General features: G+C 37.5%; 1 protein-coding gene across 5 annotated transcripts in view; it reads left to right on the top strand.

The window, feature by feature from the left end:
* Atrx (alpha thalassemia/mental retardation syndrome X-linked) overlaps window positions 1-26345 on the top strand; it is a 172246-nt gene that overhangs the window by 73217 nt on the left and 72684 nt on the right. For all 5 annotated transcript variants that reach the window (XM_013028924.1, XM_013028925.1, XM_013028926.1 and 2 more), the window contains 6 exons: window positions 532-599; window positions 1120-4184; window positions 10107-10179; window positions 21434-21567; window positions 22239-22415; window positions 24786-24879. In XM_013028924.1, coding sequence (XP_012884378.1) covers window positions 532-599; window positions 1120-4184; window positions 10107-10179; window positions 21434-21567; window positions 22239-22415; window positions 24786-24879 — 3611 coding nt within the window. The remainder of the gene's footprint in view (window positions 1-531; window positions 600-1119; window positions 4185-10106; window positions 10180-21433; window positions 21568-22238; window positions 22416-24785; window positions 24880-26345) is intronic.

Here is a 26345-nt window from a genome sequence, read left to right on the forward strand (position 1 = left end):
AGGAATCGAACCCAGGGCCTCAGGCATGCAAGGCAAGCGCTCTACCACTGAGCCACCTTCCCAGCCCTCTTTGTTTCTTGTAAGTGCTTTTTATTATAAATTTTTCTTGGGTGCATACAATGTACTTCAATGATATTCATTTCTCCTTACCATTTAATTTTCCCCTCCCACCTCCTACTGTTTGTCTCTGTAATACTTCCCCCATTTATATTCATGTCCATTTTTTTCTTTAGATTTACATTTTTAAAGTAAGACTTTGGTGTTTCTAGTTGTGTAGGATCAGAACTTTGTTAGGCTACAAAAAACCTTTTATGTAGTAAAACTCACAGTGGTGCTTTGTCCTAGAGAACATTCAAAGGATTACTTTATTGAGGTGAGGTATTCCTATGCTACTGTTCTATACCATACTGATTTTTGTTTGATTATCTGAAACACATTCCTTTTACTTTTTTAATGACCCCAAAATAAATTTTTGTCCTTTATGAGTGTTAGTCATTTTGAATGAAATTTCTTCTTCTGTTCTCTCAATAGAATTGCTTTAAGTATTACATGAGTGATGATATTAGCCGTGACTCAGATGGAATGGATGAACAATGTAGGTAGGTACTCAGTCAAGATGACTTAACTTTCAGTGTTGTATACTTTGGGAGGAGGCATATTTTAGATCCATTTTTTTGCCTGTCCTGGGGCTTGAACTATGGGCGTAGGTAGTGTCCCTGAGCTTCTTTTGCTCAAGGCTAGGGCTCTACCACTTGAGCCATATCTGAGTAGGTTTTATTGGAGATAAGAGTCTTAGGACTTTCCTGCCCAGGCTGGCTGTGAACCGTGAGCCTTAGATCTCAGCCTCCTGAATAGCTAGGATTACAAGCGTGAGCCACCAGCGCCCAGCCCAGCGTAGATCCATCTTTTATGGTATCATTGATGTCCTCAGTGGATGATAATTTCTTTTCTGTGAAGCCTGACTTTTATGTCTGGTTTTAATTGTTTAATAAAAAATAATCAGATGACCTAAATGACTACTAAAAAAATTATTGGTTAGAATTTTTAAATTTCTTTGATAATGAAGAAATTGAAATTAGTTTCATTGGGAATAATATTTTAATTGTTAAAATATTTCAGATGGTGTGCTGAAGGTGGGAACTTGATTTGTTGCGACTTTTGCCATAATGCCTTCTGTAAGAAATGCATTCTGCGCAATCTTGGTCGAAAGGAGTTATCTACAATAATGGATGAAAACAACCAGTGGTATTGCTACATTTGTCACCCTGAACCTTTGTTGGACTTGGTCACTGCATGCAACAGCGTATTTGAGAATTTAGAGCAGTTGTTGCAACAAAATAAGAAGAAAATAAAAGTTGACAATGAAAAGAGTAGTAAAATATGTGATCACACACCCAAATTTTCTCCAAAGAAGATTAGTTCCAGTTGTAATGGAGAAGAAAAGAAATTAGATGATTCATGTTCTGGTTCTATAACCTACAGTTATTCAGCACTAATAGTGCCCAAAGAAATGATTAAGAAGGCAAAAAAACTGATTGAGACCACAGCCAATATGAACTCTAGTTTTATTAAGTTTCTGAAGCAGAGTGAAGAAAATTCAGAAATCAGTTCTACTCTGAAATTACGTCAGCTTAAGGCTTTTAAATCTGTGTTGGCGGATATCAAGAAGGCTCACATTGCATTAGAAGAAGATTTGAATTTGGAAATTGAAGCTTTGGATGTTGTACACAAAGAGGAATATACCAAAGAGCTTAAAATCACAGATGCTAAGTGTGAAACAAAAGTACAAAAAGGAGAAAAACCCTGTACTTTGGAAAAGAGAGAGTTTTCCAAGTCAGAAGCTAGGCCTTCAAGAAAGCAGGTAGATGGTGAGGGACACACAGATCCGAGTGTTCCAACAGAGGAGCAGAGGGCAAGTAAAAGTACTAGTGGTGAACATAGGAAATCCGATGGGAAAGATGAACCGCAGTATGAACCTGCCAACACTTCAGAAGACTTAGACATGGACATTGTATCTGTTCCTTCCTCAGTTCCAGAAGACATTTTTGATAATCTTGAGACTGCTATGGAAGTTCAGAATTCAGCTGATCATTGTGGGGATGGTACCAGTAGAACGGAGCAAGAGCTAGAGACTTCATCTGTAAAATTAAATATGCCAAAAGACAACAAAGGAGGTAGTAAGTCAAAATCTACCTCAGCTAAAGTAACAAAAGAATTATATGTGAAGCTCACCCCTGTTTCACTTTCTAATTCCCCAAAGAAGGGTGCTGATAGTCAGGAAGTTCCACAAGATAAAGATGGCTCTAAAGGTTCTGCACTGAACCTAAAATCCGAGAAATGTGGACCTGGACAGGAAAACAGTGATAATGAGCATGTTGAAGAAAATGAAGTTCCTTTACTTTTAGAGGAATCTGATCTTCGAAGATCGCCCCGTGTGAAGACCACACCCTTGAGGCGACCAACAGAAACCAATCTTCCATCATCCAATTCAGATGAAGAAAGTAATGAAACCATGAAGGAGAAACAAAAATTATTAGGTCCATTAAGAAAAAAGGATAAGAGAAATTCTTCTGACAGTGCTATTGATAATCCTAAACCTAACAAATTACCTAAATCGAAGCCGTCAGAGATTGTAGATCAAAATTCCGATTCTGATGAAATGATAGCAATCCTGAAACAGGCAAGCAGAATGAGTCCCAGTTCTTCTTCAGATACTGACATTAATGAAACTCATACAAATCATAAGACTCTGTATGACTTAAAAACTCAAACAGGGAAAGATGAGAAAGGCAAAAGAAAACGGAAAAGCTCTTCTTCTGGCTCCGATTTTGATATTAAAAAAGGCAAGTCAGCTAAAAGCTCTATAATTGCTAAAAAGAAACGTCAAAACCAGTCTGAGTCTTCAAATTACGACTCAGAATTAGAGAAAGAGATAAAAAGCATGAGTAAGATTACGGCTGTCAGAACCACCAAAAAAAGAGTTCCCAATAAAAAAGACTATGATTCTTCTGAAGATGAAAAACGTAGTAAAAAGGGAATGGCCAAACAAAGGCCAAAAAGTGTGAAGAATACCCCAGGGGGATCATCTGATGATGCTGAAAGGAAACAAGAGAGAAAGAATTCCTGTCCTAATGAGATAGACAAGACTGTGGACTCAAGAGATCAACTTCCTAAGAAGCAGCAGCCCAGTGTTTCCTTTGATGGTACAGACAAATCATCTCCTGGCAAAGAGGAGAGTTTAAATTCTCTGGAAGACAAAAAAGGTGCTAAAACGAAAGAAAAGAGTAAGCATCTGAAAGCTAAAACATGCAAAAAGGCACCCATTGGCTTATCTGATGCTGCTGAGAAAGTCCACAGGAAAGAGCACAGTGATGAACTCTCTGAAGATGATAAGACACAGAACAAAAAGGAAATGGAAGAAAAAGAAAAGAAAACTACGGACTCAAAGAAGACAGTATTGAAGATGGAACAGCAGTATGAGTCATCCTCTGATGGCACTGGGAAATCACTTGAGGGCGAAGAAGTTGATAATTTTCCTAAGGATATAAAACCAAATAAGGATGACACAAGTGATGGAGAAAAGAAAGGTAGAAAAGCAAAAGATAAAATGTCCAAAAAGAAAGAATTATCTGACAGTGTGGAGAAATTGCCAGAGAAAGGAGACAGTTGTGACTCTTCAGAAGACAGAAAGACAAAGAGTAGAGTATCTACTAGAGAGAAGAGAAAATGCAGGTTACCCCTAAAGGCCCCACGGAAGAGTCAAGAGTGTTCATCATCTGATGAGAAATACTCCCTGAAAGAAGATGGTTGTGACTCTTCGGATAAGAAGCTGAGAAGAATAGAATTGCGAGAGAGAAGAAATTTAAATTCCAAGAGAAATACCAAGGGAATACCAAGTGGCTCATCGTCTTCTGATGCTGAGGAAAGTTCTGAAGACAATAAAAAGCTGAAGAAGCCAAGAACTTCAGCTAAAAAGAAAGCAGGCAGTATCAAGGAGAAAAAGAGAAACTCCCTAGGAGCAAGTACTAAAAGGAAGCAAATGGAGATTACTTCCTCATCTTCAGATATAGGAGATGATGGTCAGAATTCTCTTGGTGAGGGGAGCAGTGATGAACAGAAAATTAAGCCTGTGACTGAGAATTTAGTCCTGTCTTCTTCCCACACTGGATTTTGCCAATCTTCAGGTATGCAAAAATACATTAAAGCTCATAGAATTTGTAACCCTGTCCTCTCAAATACATTATTTAATTTTCCTCAAATCCAATCAAATTCAGGATGACCATTCAGAAAAAGTCCATTTAAAATTATTCAGGCACTCACTATCAAGTCTTTCTTTATTTACTCATTTGTTTTTATTCACACATAGGAGTTGTACAGAGGGATTACATTGTGATATTTCTATACGTGTATACACTATACTTTGATCATATTTACCTCTGTCTTTTCCCTTCCCCCACCTTGCTGGATTCCTTCTCCAACAGTATCCCTCTTACATTCATGTATTTTGTTTATTTTTCTGCCATCCTTTGAAGGAATTTTAAACGTTGCTTGTATTCAGCGTTAGGCATATCAGCTTTGTTGGATAAGTAATAACATTTCCTTGTCTATATTTAATGATTTTTTTCTGTGATAATGTGCAGTAGATTTTGAAAATGAAACTGATGCCAGTAGTTTATTAAGTATTTACCCACATAATTGCAATGAGCACTTGATACTAGTACTAACATGATGTCTGAAAGGTTTCTTTGAGTATATGCTGACCCTGGAACTTGAACTCAGGGCTTGGGTACTGTTCTTCAGCTTTTTCGCTCAAGTCTAGTGTTCTACCACTTAAGCCACAGCTCCACTTCTGGCGTTTCAGTGATTAATTGGAAATAAGAGACCCACAGACTTTTCTGCTGGGCTAGCTGTGAGCCATAATCTTCAGATCTCAGCCTACTAAATAGCTAGGATTACAGGGGTAAGCTACTAGTACCTGGTTGTCTGAAATATTCTTTTTTTCAGTCCTGGGGCTGTCCTTGAGGGTTTTTTTTTTTTTGCTCAAGGCTAGTACTCTACCACTCTAAGCTTCAACACCACTTGACAGGAAAAGGTATTTTTAAAAAATCCTACTGAAATAAAGGATGAAAAGATTTTAAAAAATGACACAAGAAAGGAAATGACAAAAGTGAAAGGATTACTGTACTCTGGTGAGACAGAGTAGAGTTTGGGTAACCTGGTAAAATTTTACCAACCACAATGTTTTCTTTTCTTCCCTTCCCCTTTTTTTGGGCCAGTTCTGGGACTTGAACTCGGGGCCTGGGCGCTATCCCTGAACTCTTTTGCTCAAAGCTAGCACTCTACCATTCTGAGCCACGCAACACTTTTGGTTTTCTGGTGGTTAACTGGAGATAAGTGTCTCATGGACTTGCCTGTGTGGACTCTTGGTTTGTTTTTGTCAGTCGTGGGGCTTGAACTCTGGGCCTGGGCACTGTCCCTGAGCTCTTCAGCTTAAGGCGAGCCCTTTAACAATTGAGCCACAGCACCACTTCTGGTTTTCTGGTGATTAATTGGAGATAGGGGTCTCACAAACTTTCCTGCCTGGGCTGGCTTTGAACCATGATCCTCAGATCCCAGCCTCCTGAGTAGCTAGGAGTATAGATGTGAGCCACCGGTGCCTGGCAGTGTTTTCAGAGACAGTTTTATCATAAATGTATGAAAGCAACATAATGAAACCCAGTTAAAATTGTTCAAAAGAAGGAGCAGGACAAATGGGGGTCAGGGAAGAGTAATATAAGTCAGGTGCTAGTGACTCAAACCTGTAATCCTAGCTACTCAGGAATCTGAGATCTAAGGATCACTGAAGTCAACCTGGGCAGGAAAATCCATGAGGCTCTTTTCTCCAATTAACCACCAAAAAGCTGAAAATAGACTAAGGTTCAGGTGGTAGAATGCCAGCCTTGAACACAAAAGCTTAGGCATTGCACCCACACAAAGAGAAACAACAAAGCTACAAATTTCTTTTACTGAGCACATATTTTATTTAAAAACCAAGTGGGATTTGAATTGGTTGATGCTGGGTATGGGGCTTTACCTACATGGCTATTCTAACAATAAAGTTCTTAAAGAACATTCACACTTGGACAATAGCAGTTAAGGTCAGGTTTTGTTGCCAAATGACCTTTTGTACCATCTTATGCAAATTTCCAATTCTGAAAATGTTTTGAATTTCAGAATTGTGTGTAAATGGTTGTGGGTTTGTAATTTAAACGCAGAATTTAATAGTTACTTTGATAACAATCTTTTCATTTTTGTAATTTAAACACAGAATTTAATAGTTACTTTGATAATCTTTTAGTTATCAGATTAGTTGTGATAAACCTTAAGGCTTGGAATATAAAAATAATAAATTTTCCTAATTGTATGGGATATTCCCATTGGCAAATGGTAATTGAAATAACCTTAAATTTTATAATTAATCTTAAACTAACCTTAAATTTTAGAATGTTGGTTAATAAACAGTTTCCTGGTGAAATCAACATACTTGATTTCAAATATGTTAGTAATTTTCATTGTGCTCTTATTTGACATATATAAAAGTTTCTGTGGTATACCTTTCATGTTTAGACTTATAAATACTTTATTTAATAAGTAATATCCTTTAATTAGACCTTAAGCAAAGATGATAACAGATGGCAAATACTCAAAGAATGTGTCCTCTCTTATCCTTTACCCAACACAAATTTGTAGATTATTGTGTTCTGTTTTGATATTTGTAACCTGGATATGAAGGGCCAATGGGTGGAATAGGTGGTAAACTATTTCTTGACTGTGTATGCAGAGAAACCTTGACTTCATTAGATGCCAGTCTTTGATGTGTTTGGAAGCACAAATATTATTTTTGGGGGATGGTTCTTTAGCTATTTCTTGGGACTACATAGATTACTTTGGATGAAAAGTGGAAGATAAATTTGCTGAGTTTTGCCAATCAAAAACTGGGCTTTTCCAGTAGAAATACTTAAGCTGAGTTGAATATGAAAGGCCTTGAAAATAAGCATTATATAATAAGTACTGTTTTTCATAGATAATCTTGGGTGTGAGCCAATGATAAATGACATTCTTTAAAAATTTACTTGCAGTCAGGCATTAATGGCTCATACTTGGAATCCTAGCGATTCAGGAGACAGATTCAAAGATCCTTTTTTGAAACCAGCACAGGCAGAATAGTCAGTGAGACTGTTACCTGCAAGTGACCACCAGAAAAACTGAAAGTGGAGCTGTGGCTCAAGTGGTAGAGTGCTAGTTTTGAGCACAAAAGCTCAGGAACATTGCCCAAGCCCTGAGCTCAAACCCCAGGACTGGCAGAATAACAAAAACAAAAACCTACAGTGGGGATGTGTGATAAATGGAGTAAGCTATGAAATATTTCAGGGAAAAGCTAAGAGAACAAGTTGTGTTTGAACTTTGAAGTTTAGGTCAAATTTTGGAAGGTGGAATCACAGTGGAGTGACAGTAACATTACTAATAATGTTTCATTTGAAGATTAGTCTGTTTCGATGAGAAATTTTGATGGAATACTGTGAATTTTATTGTTGCTTTTTTCTTGTGCTAGTCCTGGGGCTTGAACTCAGGGCATGTGTACTGCCCCTGGACATTTTTTTGCTCAAGGCTTGGGGCCCAGTTCCACTTTTGGCTTTTTGGTGGTTAATTATAGATAAGAGTCTCATAGACTTTCCTGCCTGGGTTGGCTTCAAACCAAGATTCTCAGGTCTTAAACTCCCAAATAGCTAAGATATGGGCATGAGTCATTGGTGCCTGACAGGGTAGCTCATTTTTGTCCTTCTATAACTTTTTTTTTTTTTTTTGGTCCGGTCATGGGGCCTGAACTCTGGGCCTGGGTGCTGTCCCTCAGCTCTTCAGCTCAAGGCTAGCACTCTACCACTTGAGCCACAGCGCCACTTCTGGCTTTTTTCTTTTTGCTTATGTGGTGCTGAGGAATCGAACCCAGGGCCTCAGGCATGCAAGGCAAGCACTCTACCACTGAGCTGTCTTCCCAGCCCCTTGAATAGCTTTTTTTTTTAAAAAAATAAAGACTGCCGGGCACTGGTGGCTCACGCCTGTAATCCTAGCTACTCAGGAGGCTGAGATCTGAGGATCGCGGTTCAAAGCCAGCCCGGGCAGGAGAGACCGTGAGACTCCTATCTCCAATAAACCACCAGAAAACTGGAAGTGCTGTAGCTCAAGTGGTAGAGCGCTCGCCTTGAGCTGAAGAGCTGAGGGACAGCGCCCAGGCCCAGAGTTCAAGCCCCATGACCGACAAAAAAAAATTAATAAATAAATACTGACTATTCATTTATTTTTTCTTTATTTTTGAGAAGTGATTTTACTGTACAAGTCCGATGATAGTGCATTTTACATGTAGCCCAAACTGGCCTTTAGCTCCCAGTCCTGCTTCTATCTCCCAAATGCTTAGATTTCAGGGATGTGTGAGCACACCTGTCTAGATTTCAGTAGTTTATATGCATTCATTCCTGTGTATGTACTTCTCTGCAGTTGTATCATCTGTGTAGCTTTGCAGCAACACCATACATCAAAGACACCAAACTGTTGCATTATCACAAAACTTGTCTTTCCTTTACACATCTCTTTTCTTATCTCCATTACTAATTCTGAGAGCTGGTAATACCTGACTGTGATTTTGTTATTTGAGATGGATGATCATGAAGTAATATTTTGAGATAGTCTGTTTTTCTTTTTTCTCAGTAATGCTCTTGACAGCTTTAGTACATTTGAGTAAATGCTAAACCACCAATACACTTCTTCCTAAATCCTTCAACATGCATAGTATTCACTGGAGCTAAATATTTTACTTTGGTTTTCTTTTGAGGTAAAGTTTATATACAATGAAATGGACAAGTCCTACTCTTCTTGCCTTTTCTTTTGGTCAGTGTTGGGCTTTGATCCTAGGGCATGTTAGGCAAATGCCCTATTATCCTTCGCCTCCACAGTCTTCTCTTTAGATTTAAAAACAAAGAATAGAAATGAAATTGTTCTACTTTTTCAGTACAAATAGGGTTTGAATTCTGTGTGTTGTGCTTGCCAGGCAGGTACTCCATCACTTAATCCATGCCCTCTCCAGTCCTTTTTGCCTTTTTTTTTTTTGAGATAAAGTCTTGTGTTTTTTCCCAGGGCAGATTAGGCCAAAGTTACCCTGTTTATTCTTCCCGAGCATAGCTGGAATGACAGGTGTGCAGTATCACCCTTTGTTTTTAAATTGGCTGAGATGGGGTAGGGAAACATACTTTTTTTTGCCTGGAATGACTTCAGACCATAATCCTCCTGGTCTCTCCCTCCTGAGTACCTAAGGTGAGCTACCATGTCCTACTAGAAATGGAACTTTTGATTAGAAAATAAGTTTTATTATACTTGGTTATGTCTGTGTATCTTAAGTTATGGATATCATAAGAATTAAATGCATTTTTCAATTACTTATACCAAAACATTAAGAGCAATTTGGCTGTGATACAGTTAGACACCTGTTAACTTCAAACTAGCAATGAGTGATACAAAGGTGACTGCACCAAAAACATCTGTGTTAATGATAGCAATTGAATTGTTCCTAAGAAGGTTGAGCTTAAAACCCTTGTGCTGTGGGAGGGAACCTAGAAATATAACAGGCCTATTTTATCATTTTACTGCTGCTACTTCATATACAGTCATCCCTCACCGTATCGTGGTTTACTTTTTGCGGTTTCACTGTATCGTGGGTAGTGATCCCTCACCTATTGTGGGAGCTACATTCCAGACACCCCCACAATTTGTGAAAATCCACGAAGTAGCAATAAGTGAACCAGGATACAGTGAGTGGACAACTATCTAATGCTACTACTTCGAAGATTTTGATCTATTGGGGGTCTCTGTAACATAACTCCTGCCATAGGCAAGGGATCACTGTATTGCCAATTAAGCTTTCTGTCACCACTGCCTTCAGTCATGGTTTTGGTTTCAGAGTAGTGTTGAAAACCCATTAGCTTGTTCAAAAATTGTTGGCTTGTTTTTATTTTAAATGGTTTTACTCACACAGATAATTTCAAACTAATTTTAAGTACACTTTTTCCCCCTCTAAGGAGATGAAGCCATATCTAAATCAGTGCCTGTCACAGTGGATGATGACGATGACGACAATGACCCTGAGAATAGGTATGATTCCATCTGTAAGGACTTTAAAAAGATTATAACACACCCTAGGCGTGGGCGCAAGCCACAACACCGGAACAAGTTGGTTGTAAAAATCAGGAGAGCCTGCCTTAGAAAGCCTCACTCCCAGCCTTCCTGCAAGTTGGAAAGAAAGGCCAGAAATTGGGCTAAAACTCAGAAACCTTAAGAGAAAGTCATTGCCAGTATTAACACACCTAGCATAGGGTGTGTTATAAGTTCAGAACTGTCAATTATGTGTTTCCATGGAAACTGTGATAATTTTTTCAGACTATTATTTTCAGATTAATTTTTGGATGAAAGTGAATCCTATTAATAAATTGGTGACAAAAGACATCTCTTCATATTTGATTATTGCTAATTGTCCTTCACTATGGTAATCTCATGAAGATCTGTTGAGAGCAAAATAAGTGATCACTCAGATACTGAAAAATAAAGCAAGGGTGACAGAGAAGTTAGATACATCTCTGTCATAGTGGAGAAAAAAATAAGGTATTAGAGAGTAAAACCAAGACATTTTCCCATATATTTTAAACATCTCCTGTTAGTATAGTATCCATATAACTGTAGAGACCTTTGCTTTTTGATGGTACTGGGATTTAAACTGGGCCTTGTACTCACTAATCATTCTACCACACCCCAGCTCTTACAGTATAGGACTCATCATCTTCAATAAGAAGGTAGTAGGTACAGTATATTGAATTGAAATACTGGGAATAGAGGTAATTGACTTCTAATTTTCTAACATTTGTATAACTGTGTGATCTTGGGCAAGTATCTTCTTCTTCTTTTTTTTTTTTTTGGCAAGTCTTGGGACTTGAACTCAGGGCCTGGGCATTGTCCCTGAGCTTCTTTTGCTCAAGGCCAGCACTCTACCACTTGAGCCACAGCACCACTTCTAGCGTTTTTTGTTTCTGTGGTAGCAAGGAATCAAACCCAGGGCTTCATGCACGCTAGGCAAGCACTGTACCACTAAGCCACATTCCCAGCCTGTTTTTTTTTTGTTTATTTATTTTTATTGTGAAAATACCATACAGAGGCCCAGCCTGTTTTTATGTCTAATGTGAAATGGTTGGATGGAATTTTCTCAAATTTTATCACTGAAATGTCAATGATAAATCATAAAGAACACTAGAGTAAACATCTGTTCCTAACAGTAAGTGCTAGTATTAGGAAAACATGGAAATACACCTGTAATTTTTGTTATAATTTTGTGAGATATTAACTGAATTACATATGCTATGGGCTAAGTTGAAAACTCTAGCACTGTTTTGTACCTTGGTGATACTAATAGCTTTCACTTGTTTCATAGATCATTCTTCTGCTAGTAAACAATATTTTCATTAAGCTGACAGACCATATCCATATCTAGATTACACTTAAATAAAACTCAATTTTCAACATACACTCACCTTCTACTTTCCTTTTTTTTTTTTGCCGGTCATGGGGCCTAAACTCTGGGCCTGGGCACTGTCCCTCAGCTCTTCAGCTCAAGGCTAGAGCTCTACCCCTTGAGCCATAGGGCCACTTCCAGCCTTTTCTGTTTATGTGGTGCTGAGGAATCGAACCCAGGGCCTCATGCATGCAAGGCAAGCACTCTACCACTGAGCCACCTTCCCAGCCCCTTTTACTTTCCTATTTACTTGATAAATATATGTTTCATTGTTTTATGGGATATGAATGGCATCCAGTATAGAGTACTGAAAGCATATTTATTCATCTGGATTTTTCCCCCTCAGTCCTGGAGTTTGAACTCAGGGCCAGGGCACTGTCCCTGAGCTGCTTTTGTTCAGGGCTAGTGCTCTACCACTTGAGCCACAGCACCACTTTTGGCTTTTTTTCTGTTTATGTGGTACTGAGAAATTGAACACAGGGCTTCATGCATGCTAGGCAAGCACTCTACCATTAAGCCACATTCCCGGTTTTTTTTTAAAGTAGACCATCACAGCTAGATCTGAAAGACTTGAGAGTTTGATTCTTTTTTAAAGATGCTTTTATTCTTCATTTACAAAAACTCTCCTATGCATTTTGGAGCCTTAAATATTTAGTTACTGGTAGTGTTAATCATATTCAAACATTCTGTCTTTATTTAACTGTGAGAGATGATTTTTCTTATTTAGCCACCAAATAAGAATGTTGTAAAGGTATAAGTTTTTTGTTACAGCTTGTCAAAATATAACACTTTAATCCTTTCTGTAATTGATAAGCATTTTATTGGAAAGTATCTCTAATTCCATCTTGTATTTAAGTTAAAAAAAACCCTACAACATTGTTGACTGCCTTTGAGAGGAGATGAGTTTTTCTTGTGTGTCTTTCTTTATGTTCACTTTTACAAAATATACAATTAATGACTTGTTTAATATCCACTATACCAAAGAGCTATATACTATGCATGAGTTATTGCATCGTGATGGGTATCCATTATGTACTTGCATTATTTTAATATAGGTGATGTATTTGAGAATTGTTGAATATGCACTAAGCAACTTTTAAAATTTGTTGATCATTACTAAGTATTGGCATTTTTTGTGATTTCATATTTTTGAGTGGGATATATTTTGGTAGTGGGAATGTTGTAATTGTGAATTTGTACACAATTGTGTAATTGTGTATAAATTATGTATACATTTCGTCAGCTTTGTCCTTTAGTAGTATTGTAATACATTTCACTGTTGATATTTCAGGAGAGGTAAAATAGTGTATTGTTTCAAATGCTTAACTATTATTTGGACACAATAAATTTGTGTAAAACTTTTTCTTGGTCAAGCACTTAATTTTAACTAAAATGCCACTTTTCACAAGCACTCATGAATTTGTTAGAATTGACATATAGAGACGAGTTTATAGCCAAAGAAGTTTAACATTCTTTTTTTTTTTTGGGTCCGGTCATGGGGCCTGAACTCTGGGCCTGGGCACTGTCCCTCAGCTCTTCAGCTCAAAGCTAGTGCTCTACCACTTGAGCCACAATGCCACTTCCGGCTTTTTTCTTTTTGCCTATGTGGTGCTGAGGAATCAAACCCAGAGCCTTGAGCATGCAAGGCAAGTGCTCTACCACTGAGCCACCTTCCCAGCCCAGAAGTTTAACATTCTTGAAATGAAGAAAGTAAATACTTTTAATTTCCCAAACTAATATACTTAAAAATTGTGTGACAGTTGGAGGAAAGATTTTATAGCTATTTTATACCTATGATATAAAAAAATAAAACCTTGGTAGCTTTTGAGGTGATTAACCACATGTCAAATACTTTAGTAGAAATAAACTTGCTACTTAACATAAAGCATTATTTATCTATCTACCTACCTAACCTGGTCTTAAATTTCCATACTTCTGTGTTCATTTCCCAAGGTGCTAGGACAGCAAGTGGGAGCTACCATACCCAGCTTAAGACTTTCATTTGGTACTTGTACTGTTAATTAAGCTCAGTACTGGAATAGTGTGTTAAACTTTAATAATATTAGTGGTGAGGATCATTATCATTGGACTATTCTTTATATATTTTATAGAAAAAGTATTACAGTTGTGATTTTGAGAATAAAAAATCCAGTTTACTATCACTATTTGCCTGAAAGTTGAGTTTTTTCCCCCAGTCCTGGGGTTTGAACTTAGGGCTTGGGTGTTGTCTCTGAGCTTCTTCTTCTTCTTCTTTTTTTTTTTTTTTTTTGCTCAAGGCTAGCACTCTACCACTTGAGTCACAGTGCTACTTCTGGCCTTTTCTGTTAACATGGTACTGAGAAATTGAACCCAGGGCTTCATGCATGCTAGGAAAGCACTCTACCACTAAGACACATTCCCAACCCTCACATTACTTTTATTTTTTGTTAAGGAATACTTATTTTATCCTAGCAATGTTCTAGAAGTTTTTCTCTTGTTTCTTTGTGGGTGGGATCACATAGTTTGTTTTTTTCATAGAAACAAAATCTAATATGGAACTTTTGAGGAAACTGCCCAGTGTGTATGCAGGCTTTCTTTAATTATAGTGGGACTAGATTATTTTCCTCAAAAAAGAGTTTGGCTTTTAGTGTCAGTGGATGTAACTCATTTTTTGACTTCATATTTGTCCTCAAATGACAAATATGACTTGAAGTAAATTCTATTTTCATTTATCAGATATAAAAAATACTAAACTGGTTCTTTAATATGACCGAATGCTCTAAAATTTTCAATGCTAACATTTTTTTCTCTAAGCCTTTAGACCTTTTCTTTTAAATCAGAGAATATACATTTTCATCATATCCTATGCTTAAGTTATATGTAATTACAGACTTATTTTTATACATCTTAAGTTTGTCCTTTTGTTTTTGTGTGCTGATAATGAGGATTGAACTTTAGGAATTGCATATCCTTGGTTTGCTTGCTCACAACTGGTGCTTTACCACTTGAGCAGCATCTACAGCCTGGCTTTTTAGTGGCTAATTGGAGATGATGTAAATGTTAATGCCTTGCATGGCTTCAATCCAAATCCTTTATGACTTGGCTTCCAGAACAGTTAGGATTACATGTATGAGCCACCAGTGTCTGGTTTTCCAATTTTTTTTTTTTTTTTTGCTTCAAGTCATTTGATAATTTCCTTGGTGATCTCACCAAAAAAGAAAACAATACTACTTGTAGATAGTGTGACTGACTGAAAAAGTATATTGAATATTGTTTAGCTTTTGACTATTTGGTGACCTTACATTATCTCCTGAGTTCTTTCATTTTTGGTAACTGACATTTTAGTCAAACTTTTTTCTGTCAGTCCTGGGGCTTGAACTCAGAGCCTGGGTGCTGTCCCTGACCCTTTTTTGTACTCAAGGCTAGCACTCTACCACTTGAGCCACAGTGCCATTTCCTGCTTTTTCTGAGTAGTTTTTTGGAGATCAAAGTCTCATGGACTTTTCTACCCAAGCTGGTTTTGAACTGTGATCCTAGATCTCAGCCTCCTGAATAGCTAGGATTATACATGTGAGCCATTGGCATCTGGCTAGCCATACTTTTTAATAAGTAAACTTCATATCAGGATACTAATTTTGGACCTAAAGATTAAAATTCATGCTAGCAAAACTTTTGAAGAATTCTGTAGTAATTCTACAAAATGTTTTCTTTTAAAGGAAATTAACCCTTAAAGTGTAAACATTTATTAGAACCGAGCCTGACCCTCTATTGAAAGCAAATCTCTTTACCACCCTTTCCTCACAGAAAATGTCCAAATGTTCCTTAGCTATAGTACTTTGAATTGTTTTACAAACCAATGTAAAAATTTGATGTAATGTTTTAATATACTTAGACAATTATTTTGTGTACTTAGTATGAGCTTAAGCCTATGCCTTTTTCAGAATTATGTTAACTATAGTATTGTGATATACACAGAATGTAGAAAAAGTTTTTAAACAAATCATATTAATCTTTGTATATGGTTACAGTTTTTTGGCCTTTAAAACTTGTACTTTTTATTTGACAGTTTACCTCTAACCTAGTTCTAGAGCCTTTGAAAGATAAACCAATAGCTGTAGGATGTATCTCAGATGCCTGTTTTTTTTGTGTCAGTACTGGGGCATGAACTCAGAGCCTGGATACTGTCTGTAAGCTTTTTCACTCAAGGCTGGCATTCTACCATTTGAGCCATACCTCTACTTCTGGCTTTTTGCTGGTTAATTGGAGAGTCTCATGGACTTTGCTGCCTGGGCTGGCTTCAAATTTTCAATCCTACGATTACAGCGTCCTGAGTAGAGGATTACAGGTATGAGCCAATGGTACCCAGACTTTAAAAAAAAACAAACAAAATGACTTAAAAAAATCAAAGATTGGATTCTTCCATTGACATACATTTGAAATCTATGTAACATGTATGTAATATGTATATGTATACCTACCGTGTATTTTGCCCAGGCATTAGCACAGTAGTGCTTACTGCATTAGAGAGTATTATACAGGCATAGAAAACTCATAGCAGATTGAAATTCAGATTCTTAGTTCTATTCCTGGCTTTGTGTGCTCCAGTTAAATCATTTCTTTTCGCTTACTCTGTTTCCTGAACTATAAAATGACATAGTTGGAATTGAAAATTCTTTCTTCTAGCTCTAACTTTTTGTGTTGCTTTTGTTATGGCTCTTTAAGTCTCCCTGGAGCAAGAGATCCTTCTCTTGATTGTTTCTTTTTGAGAAAGCATCAGTTCCACATTTTGAAGTATTGATTGACATACTAGTAAGAGACTGTTTACTTATCTTTCTTTTCTTTTCTTTTTTGTCAGTTATGGGGCTTGAAGTCTGAGCCTGGGCGCTATCCCTCAGCTCAAGGCAAGTGCTCTACCACTTGAGCCACAGCGCCACTTCCTTACCTATCTTTCTTACTTGAGTCTAAAAAGGAAGCACAGTACTCAGTTCCTTTCTAGCTAGTATCATAATTTTTTTTTTGGTCGGTGTGGGGCTTGAACTCTGGGCCTGGGCACTGTCCCTCAGCTCTTCAGCTCAAGGTGAGCGCTCTACCACTTGAGCCACAGTGCCGCTTCTGGCTTTTTTCTGTTTGTTTGTTGCTGAGGAATTGAACCCCTGGGCCTCATGCATGCAAGGCAAACACTCTACCACTGAGCCACCTTCCCAGCCCTAATATCATAATTATTAAGGGTGTTTTTTAGCTTTCTAATTATGTTTTTCTGATTGTATTACTGGGCTCATTTTTATGTTCTTTTTGCTTTCTTTTAGTAGAGGACGGTGTAATAAGGCATTATCTTAGTGTTCATTATGTAATTTCGAAGATTTTATTTTTTGAGCATTTTGGGGTCCTGTTATTTAGTTCTCATGCACCAATTCCAATCACTGTTTGTGGAGGTTTTCCCTCCCTCCCATATTGTTTTGCTGTCTCCCCCTCTTCCTTCCCTGCCTTTCAGGAAAATAGAGGAGTGGCCCCGCTACCTCCGGCTCTGCTCAGGTTATCTGCCACCAGAGTGGCACAGCCTGTGCTTCTAATGCTTCTAATAGAGTCATGGCTGCTTTGGATGCTACACCTGCCCCAAGATGTAATATTGAGCATTGAGATTTCAGGGGCAGTACCTTGTTGCCTGGATGATTTTCTCAGAACCGTCTTGGAAAGCTTCAAGAAAGGAAACTTCAGAGCAAACAGAATCAACTAGGGATCATGACTATACATCCATCACAGGCATACCAGCATGGGTCCAGCCGAGGCCTCCAAAATGATGCTTTGCCAGCGTCAGCTGGTTCTCAAGTGATGATGTCCTTGAAGTCTCTGTGGCCCGTGACTCCAGAGTTAAGGTAGTGGAGTTTCCCTTTAAAGCATCTCACAGCAGGCTTTGTAGATGGGACACATCTCAACCTCAGCATGCTTGCTGACTACTAAGGTTGAAGGTCAACCTCAGCCCTAGGCTCCTTTAAATTTTGAGATAAAGTAGGTTAGATTTGAGTAATCAATTATCATTTATGCACTGTTCATAATTTTTGCAGAAAGATTTTATTAACATTCTTAATTTACTTGGTTATATGTAAGATTTTCCTTTTATCAAAAAAGTGATGTGGGGGCAAATATAAAACTTTTATCTTCCTTAGCTAGGTGAAGCTTAGGGAGTTGCTATCACTCAATATTTAGTAATTTGGAGAAAAAAATCACCATTCTCTGAAGTTTATACTTGTCCTGCTTCTAAAGTGACTATAATTATTCAGTTTCTGAAGGTTGGTGATAAGTTGTAATTCTTCAGTATATGGCTTTGATTCCATTTTCTGTAATTTTATGATTTATTAATTGATATCCAATTGTATATTATTATCTCATGTGCATCATATTTCTCTGTTTCTTGACAGTCCAGAACTTGAGATTGAATTAGGTAGGTTGACATATTTTGACCTTCCATTTAGTAGATGTTTTTAGGAGTCTAGAGATTGAAAAAAGAAAATTTATGCTGCTGTTTAGAATTATGCCAGATTTTCCACAGCTCATATGGACTTTTAGAGCTTTTGGCATTTGTGAATACAAACTGAAATCAGGTATTGAAGTAACACTTAGGGTAACGAGATTCAGAATTTAGTTTTGGTGGCTCTTACTGACCTACCCAAAGCTTTTAAGTTCTTGTGAACTATTTGACCACTTGGCAATCCACTAGTCAACACTTTACAAGTTTTGTTTTGTTTTGTTTAGTTGTTGTTGGTCATGAGGCTTGAACTCTGGGCATGGGCACTGACCCTCAATTCTTCAGCTCAAGGCGAGCGCTCTACCACTTGAGGCACAGCGCCACTTCTGGTTTTCTGGGGATGGGATGGGATGGGATGGGGGGGTTTATTGGAGTCTCATGGACTTTCCTGCCCAGGCTGGCTTTGAACTATGATCCTCAGATCTCAGCCTCCTGAGTAGATAGGATTACAGGTGCGAGCCACCAATGCCCGGCCACTTTATACATTTTATACACATGCAGATTTATTTTAAAATTCATTGCCCAAATTAACTAGAGAACATTTTTTCCTGTTGCATGAAAAATAAGAATATAGCTTTTATGAGAGATTTTATAATTTTTTTTTGCCAATTGGGGAACTTGAACTCTGGGTCTGGGTGCTCGCCCTCAGCTCTTCAGCTCAAGGCTAGCACTCTACCACTTGAGCCAAGTGCCACTTATGGCTTTTTCTGTTGATGTGGTGCTGAGGAACCCAGGGCTTCATGCATGCTAGGCAAGCATTCTACCACTAAGTCACCTTCCCAGCCCTAAGATTTTAGAGATTTTTTTCCCCCCATAAAGATGCTTCCATTCCATTTGAAGTACATTTCTTTTATTCTGAAACTGTTTTGACTTGGAGAGGAGGATGTGTTAGATGTAGTTCTTTTGTAAAATGAAGGAAGTCAAAATGATTTACATTTACTTTTCTTTCTTGGCAAAACAAGAGGCTATGACTTTTAATAGTCTCTGCTTTTAAAGTGTTAACTGTATACAATCACAAGTCAACAAACCACTGATCTAGAAGTATAAAGAACAAAGCTTTAGAATTCAATTCCAGTAAGACTTAAATTAAAGTGATACAATCTATAGTCCCTTGAAATATAAAACAGAGCAGAAATCCCTCAGAATATCAAATTCATGTGTGGTTTCTTTGACCAATTAATGATTTTATGTGTTCTTTTAATATTTCTAATTCATCTGTTTGAAAGAGAAAGCACAAAAAGGCATATAATAAACATTTATGAAAGTGATTGCCTATTTGAGTTCAGTCTAGGCATTTGGGGTATAAATAGCAAGGAACATTCCGCTTGTCGAAACTGAGGAAGTCTTAGCATAATTAACATCTCCTACCATTGAGTGAATTGTTTTTTGATTTTTGGTGAATAAGGATGATGTTTCAACTTGGGGCTTCTTCCTTGTTAGTTACACAATCTACTGCTGAGCAATACTGCTGGCTCTTTTTTGCAGTGGTTATTTTGAGATAGGGTCTCATTTTTTTTCCAGGTCTGTTCTTGGCCTACTGTCTAAGGTTTCCTGCTATAGCTGGGAGACAGGTTACATCTAGCTTGTTCCATTGAGATGGAGTCTTGTGAACTTTTTTCCTCGGCTATCTTCCTAATCTCAGCCTTCTAAGTAGCTGGAAAGACAGGTTCATGCCACTGCACTGAGAAGGAGTATAACAGTGTTTTGCCTAGGGAGGCATAGAACTTTGAGCCTCTTGATCAGCCTCTCAGGTAGCTAGAATTCAACTTGTGAGCCATCATGACCTAGTCCCATGAATGAAAATTCATTCATTCATGCTTCGAAATGTGAGTACAATCAAGGAAGTAAAAAGAGATGTTTCAAATTCAAAAATCAAGAAAGATTGTATAATGTCATCTGTTAAGATTTTGTTGAGCTGGTCAGTCTTGATTACCAAATGTATAATTATACCATGGAAATTAGCTCATAGCAAACTACTGGACTCTTTGTCATCTTCTTCCTTGAATATTTATATTATGTATGCATTTGTTACTGTGATTTGTAAATTTATGACAAGAATACCTACCCTGATGAAGTCCCTTGTCTCACAAAAGCTTCATGTTACTTTGACATTTTCAGATTATTTAAATTAGTACAGATATACACATATGATAGGTATATTATATATAATGTGTGTGTGTGTGTGTGTGTGTGTGTATATATATATATATATATATATATATATATATATATATATATATTATTCCTTTTTGGTGCTGGCACTGAGGCTTGAACTCAAGGTCTCATACTCTTGCCTGACTGTTTCGCTCAAGACCAGCACTCTACTACTTGAGTCACAACTCCACTTTCAGTTTTTTGCTGGTAAATTGGAGATAGAAGCTCATTAACTTTCCTGCCCTGGCTAGCTTTGAATCTTGGTTCTCAGATCTCAACCTCCTGAGTAGCCGATGTGAGCCACTGGCGCCTGACATTCATAGGAAAATATTTTAACATGATAATATTAGTAAAAGAATTATTTTCTCGGGGCTGGGAAGGTGGCTCAGTGTAGAGTGCTTGCCTTGCATGCACGAGGCCCTGAGTTCGATTCCTCAGCACCACGTAAACAGAAAAAGCTGGAAGTGGCACTGTGGCTCAAGTGGTAGAGTGCTAGCCTTGAGCTGAAGAGCTGAAGGACAGTGCCAAGGCCCAGAGTTCAGGCACCATGACTGGCAAAAAAAAAAAAAAAGAATTATTTTCTCGTGCTTTTAGTAATTGATTTTTCTATTAACAAATTGGTCTTTGATTAGCACCATAAGACATTTTATTGAGAGTGAATCTACTGTGCTGTTTTTCTGAAAATGATAACTCATGGTAATGTGTACTCTTTTACTGTATATATGAATAATGGTCATGTTCCTTCTCTGCCCTAACTTGGATATTATTAGATTCCTTATTGCTTTAGTGCCTAACATTTGGTGATACTTTTCATCTGGTTAACAGATTTATGGAGTAAAGTGAAATTGAGGTTCAAAAATATCCTAGGTTGAGTCACTGTTTCATAATAGAATGATTTATTAATACTCAGTTTCCAGCAATATGTTTTGCTGTTGAATAAAACTTCTCTGGAATTTTGTCTGTGTGATTTACCACTACTGGCTTGTCTCCCATTGTGTTTGCTGGATGATGGTAGCAATAGAAACATGTAGCATCACGTTGGAATTGTTCAAAATAGTCATAAAATATACAATCTATTGACACTTCAATTTTGATAACAGAATTGTCTTTTTAATTGGTATATTGGTCTTTTTAATTGGTATATTTCACTCCCAAATATATAGTTTAAAAAAATTTTTCTTACTCTCAAGAATTGCCAAGAAGATGCTTTTAGAAGAAATTAAAGCCAATCTTTCCTCTGATGAGGATGGGTCTTCAGATGATGAACCAGAAGAAGAGAAAAAAAGAAATGGAAAACAACTTGAAGTCAATCCAGGAGATGAAGGTGAGCTCCCCAGACACAGGGTGCCATCAGTTCATTGCTTGAGCTGTTCAGTACTTGAAGAATATCAGCAATTAAATATTCCCTTAGTGCATGCATATTCAAGCTTATTAAAATATTTGAAACTTTCTTGCTTTTACCCCTGAATCTCTTGTAATAATTATGGACGCTATTCTCATTTTGTCAGTTACTGCCAATAAACAGATGAATTTTGAGCAAAATATGCTTGGAAGTGATAGGCACTGGTGATATTTTAATAATAGTAATATATCAAGTGTGATATGCAAGATTGTCACCAGTGCTACGATGTATGTGCACAGCTCTGATGTCTGCTTTGTTATGCTACTTCTTACTAATAATAGCTTTGAAAAACATTTTTTTATTATTGTTAAGTAGTTGTATAAAGGGTTTGCAGTTCCACAAGTCAGGTTATAAGTATAATGCATCTTGGTCAATGTCACCCTTTCCTTTGTTCTCCCCTATTTTCCCTTCCCATCCCTGTCCTCAAGTTATGTAGTTCCATTTTTTGCATAATGTACATTGAATATAATGATGACTTTGCTCACTTTTCCTCCCTCCATTTGTGTGCTCCCCTTTGTCTACTTCCTTAAAACATGCTTAGAAAACATTTTAAAGGAAAAAAATGGGTTTATTGATATGTGTTTCTCATTTAGACACAAAAAATCCAGTCAATTCTGAATCAGATTCAGATTCTGAAGAATCTAAGAAGCCAAGATACAGACATAGGCTTTTGAGGCACAAGCTGACTGTGAGTGATGGAGAATCTGGAGAAGAAAAAAACACAAAGCCTAAAGAGCAAAAGGAAGCCAAAATTCGAAGTAGAAGGAAGGGTAAGATATTTGCATTTTGATTAGAAGAAACATACTGGTTTCCTTTGCTAATAGCAGGAATGAGATAAGCAGAGCCTATGAAACAATTGGCCTACTCAGACTGAGAAACTATCAGCTGGTCTCTTACTTGAGGGAAATAAGTTTTTAGAGTGGGAAGATGACCCTGAAACTTGAGATAAAACTCACCTTTTTGTTGTTATACACATTCACAATATAATGATCAATAAATATGACTTAATGTAAATTTATAGGCAACATATAAAACAAAAGATTACACAAAACTACAAGAAAATGCTTTCTTTTGGAAACTATAAAGGCTAGTAATCATATATAAAACTTGACTTGTAAGTAGTTAAAGTATTTTAATTATACTAGAATTCTGAGATTTCTTTTTTGGTCCTCTTGTTCATTGCAGTACTAAATTCAGAGCATTATACTTCCTCAGCAGACAGTCAGTGGAACCATATCCCTAGTTTTTTGGGTTTTTTTTGGTTGGTCATGGGGCTTGAACTCCAGGCCTAGGTGCTATCCCCCAGCTCTTCAGCTCAAGGCGATCTCTCTACCACTTGAGCCACAGTGCCACTTCTTGTTTTGTGGTGGTTAATTGGAGATAAGAGTCTCAAGGACTTTCCCTGCCTGGACTGGCTTCAAACTGCAATCCTCATATCTCAGCCTCTTGAGTACCTAGAATTATAGGTGTGAGCCACCAGCCACTGGGCCCTAGTTTTTTTTTTTTTAACCACAGCTACTTTCCAAAAGAGTCTTACTTTTTGCCTGAGTAGACTACACCACAATCCTGTTTATGTTTCCATATATCTAGAATGACAGACCCAGATCACCGTGTCCAACTTTTATTTTTATTTTATTTTATTTTTTTGGGTCCGGTCGTGGGGCCTGAACTCTGGGTCTGGGCGCTGTCCCTCAGCTCTTCAGCTCAAGGCTAGTGCTCTAACACTTGAGCCACAGCACCACTTCCGCCTTTTTTCTTTTTGCTTATGTGGTGCTGAGGAATCGAACCCAGGGCCTCGACCATGCAAGGCAAGCACTCTACCACTGAGCCACCTTCCCAGCCCATGTCCAACTTTTAATTGGTTGAAATAGAAACTTGTGAACTTTTTGCCCATGCTATCCTCAAACTATGATCCTCCTGATCTCTGCCTCCCATGTATCTAGAATTATAGGTGTGAGTCAAGTCACTGCATTCAGGTTTTTTTTGGGGGGTGGGGGGGTAACAAGTCTTAGAGCATGAACTAGGGCTTGGGGATTATCCCTGAGCTTTTTCTGTTTAAGGTTAGTGTTCTACCACTTGAGCCACAGCTCCACTTCCACCTTTATTTTTTTTTTTTCTTGGTGAATTAGAAAGAAGAATCTCACGGACTTTGCTGCCAGGACTGGCTTGAACAGTGATCTTTAGATCTCAGCCTTCCAGGTAGCTAGGATTATAGGTGTGAGCCACCAGTGCCCAGCTGGGGAGTGTTAAAATAGGTGAAACAGGGATTTTTGAAATGAAATCAGGCATAGGAAGACATATACCACATGTTCTTGTGTGGAAGTTAAAACAAGTTGATTTCATGTAGTAGAGAATGGAATTATAATAGTGGTCACTAGAAGGTAGGAGGGGGCCATAAAAGGAGTTTGAATAACACATGCTAAGGTATAATTAGATAGGACATTATAATTCACATGAATTTATTACATATTTTATGAAGAGCTAGAAGACATGATTATGAAGGTTCCCAGCACATAGAAATGTTAGATGATTCTTTCTGGTAGCAGTACTGGGATTTGAACTTAGGACCTTGCACTCTTGCTTAGCTTTTTCGCTCAAGGCTCGTGCTCTACCATTTGAGCAATATCTCTGCTTCCATCTTTTTGCTGTTAGTTGGAGAAAAGAGTCTCATGGTCTTGTCTGCCCTGGGTTGGCTTTGAACCTCACTTTTCATATCTCAGCCTAATATCTATAAGGAGATAATTTGTCTAAGGCACCCATGTATAGATACACAATTCATGGATTCATTAATATGTGTTGCCTTATGCACAGATCTTGGATAGAAATTTATACAACATTCTTAGTGCACTATTGCATTTTGACAGCAACTCCTCATCTGAGGCAAAATATGACATTTTCTAGTTGTAGATGCATATTGACATACTTCAGATTTTGGGTAATTTTGCATTTTCTGATCAGGGCTACTTAAAACATTTCAGTCATTAAAAGGTATATTCTATAAGCTGTAATATAAAGTCATGCATATTCCTAATGTTCTTATGATACTTTAAATTATTAATGTGAATTTATTGGTAACTTAAGTGAATTTTGTTTCTGTAGTAAAATGCTTAGCAATTTGATACATATTTTTTTAATTAAAGTGAGCAGTGAAGACTCAGAAGATACTGATTTTCAGGAATCAGGAGTTAGTGAAGCAGTTAGTGAATCTGAAGATGAACAGCGGCCTAGAACAAGGTAATACTGACGTTTTTTCCCAAAACTTTTACAGGAGTACTCTCAATAATTGTGCCTTCACATAATTTGAAAATAGCTTTTATTACAGTAAATTGAGTATAATGTGTAATATTTTTATTTCAAACTATCTGAAAAGTAAAATTAAATATATTTTGTATGTTTATACTTGAAAGGATACTTTATATGCAGTTTAATTGTTCATTGTATCTGAGTTGGCTTTTCGATTTGCAGAAATATTCAACTGGAGGTTTTGGTTGATAGGAAGGGCTTTTGCCCCATCCCCTTAATAAATACCCATTTGAATTTCTATGGATTTATCTATTTTGGACATTTCATATAATTTAATTCATATAGATGTTTACTGTTTTTGCGGGGGGGGGGGAGTCCAGTCCTGGGGCCTGCACTCTGGGCCTGGGCGCTGTCCCTCAGCTCTTCAGCTCAAGGCTAGCGCTCTACCACTTGAGCCACAGCACCACTTCCGGCTTTTTTTTTGCTTTTTGCTTATGTGGTGCTGAGGAATCGAACCCAGGGCCTCATGCATGCAAGGCAAGTACTCTACCACTGAGCCACCTTCCCAGCCCCGCATGTTTACTTTTATGAATAGATTCTTTAATGTATTATTTCCAAGGTTCACTCAGATTTTACTCTGCATCAGGGCTTCATCACCTTTATGTTGGCCTTTGTAGTGCTGGGGAATAGTTTCTTAGTGTACATGTACACTGAGCTATATATACTCCTAGCCCGTTTTCATTTTTGTACTAGTACTGGTCCTTGAACTCAGGGTCTTAGCTTTTTTGGTGAAGGTTGGTACTCTAGTACTTGAGTCACACCTCACTTCTGACTTTTTGCTGGTCAATTGGAGATAAGAGTCTACCCAAGCTAACTTCAAACTGTGATCCTCATATGTCAGTCTTCTGGATAGCTAAGATTAAGGAAGGGTATGAGCCACTAGTGCTCATCAGCACTTCATTACTCTTTAATAATAAGAAATCATTATTAAATTATTAGTGGGGCTTGAACTTAGGGCTTTCCCACTCTTGCTTAGCCTTTTCATGCAAGGCTGGTATTCTACAACTTGGAATCATCCTTACACTTCCTGCTTTTTGGTGATTAATTGGAGGTAAGACTTCACAGAGTCTCATGGACTTTTATGCCTGGGCTGGCTTTGAACTACAATCCTTAGATCTGAGTCTCCAGAGTAGCTAGGATTAAAGCTGTGAGCCACCAGTACCTCACTTAAATGATTATTTTTAATGATGGAAAAAATATAACTAGCATAAAAATTGCAATCTTAACTATTTTAAATGGTGACTTAATAGTGTTAAGTACACTCATTATTTATTTATTTATTTTTATTTTTTTAAAATTTATTTATTTTTTATTTGTGAACATACTGTACAGAGGGGTTACAATTACATGGGCAGGATAATGCGTACATTTATTACCAAGCATTGCAGCCTCCTCCT

Source organism: Dipodomys ordii, unplaced genomic scaffold, assembly GCF_000151885.1.
Source record: "Dipodomys ordii isolate 6190 unplaced genomic scaffold, Dord_2.0 Scaffold116, whole genome shotgun sequence".
NCBI classification, from domain to species: domain Eukaryota; kingdom Metazoa; phylum Chordata; class Mammalia; order Rodentia; family Heteromyidae; genus Dipodomys; species Dipodomys ordii.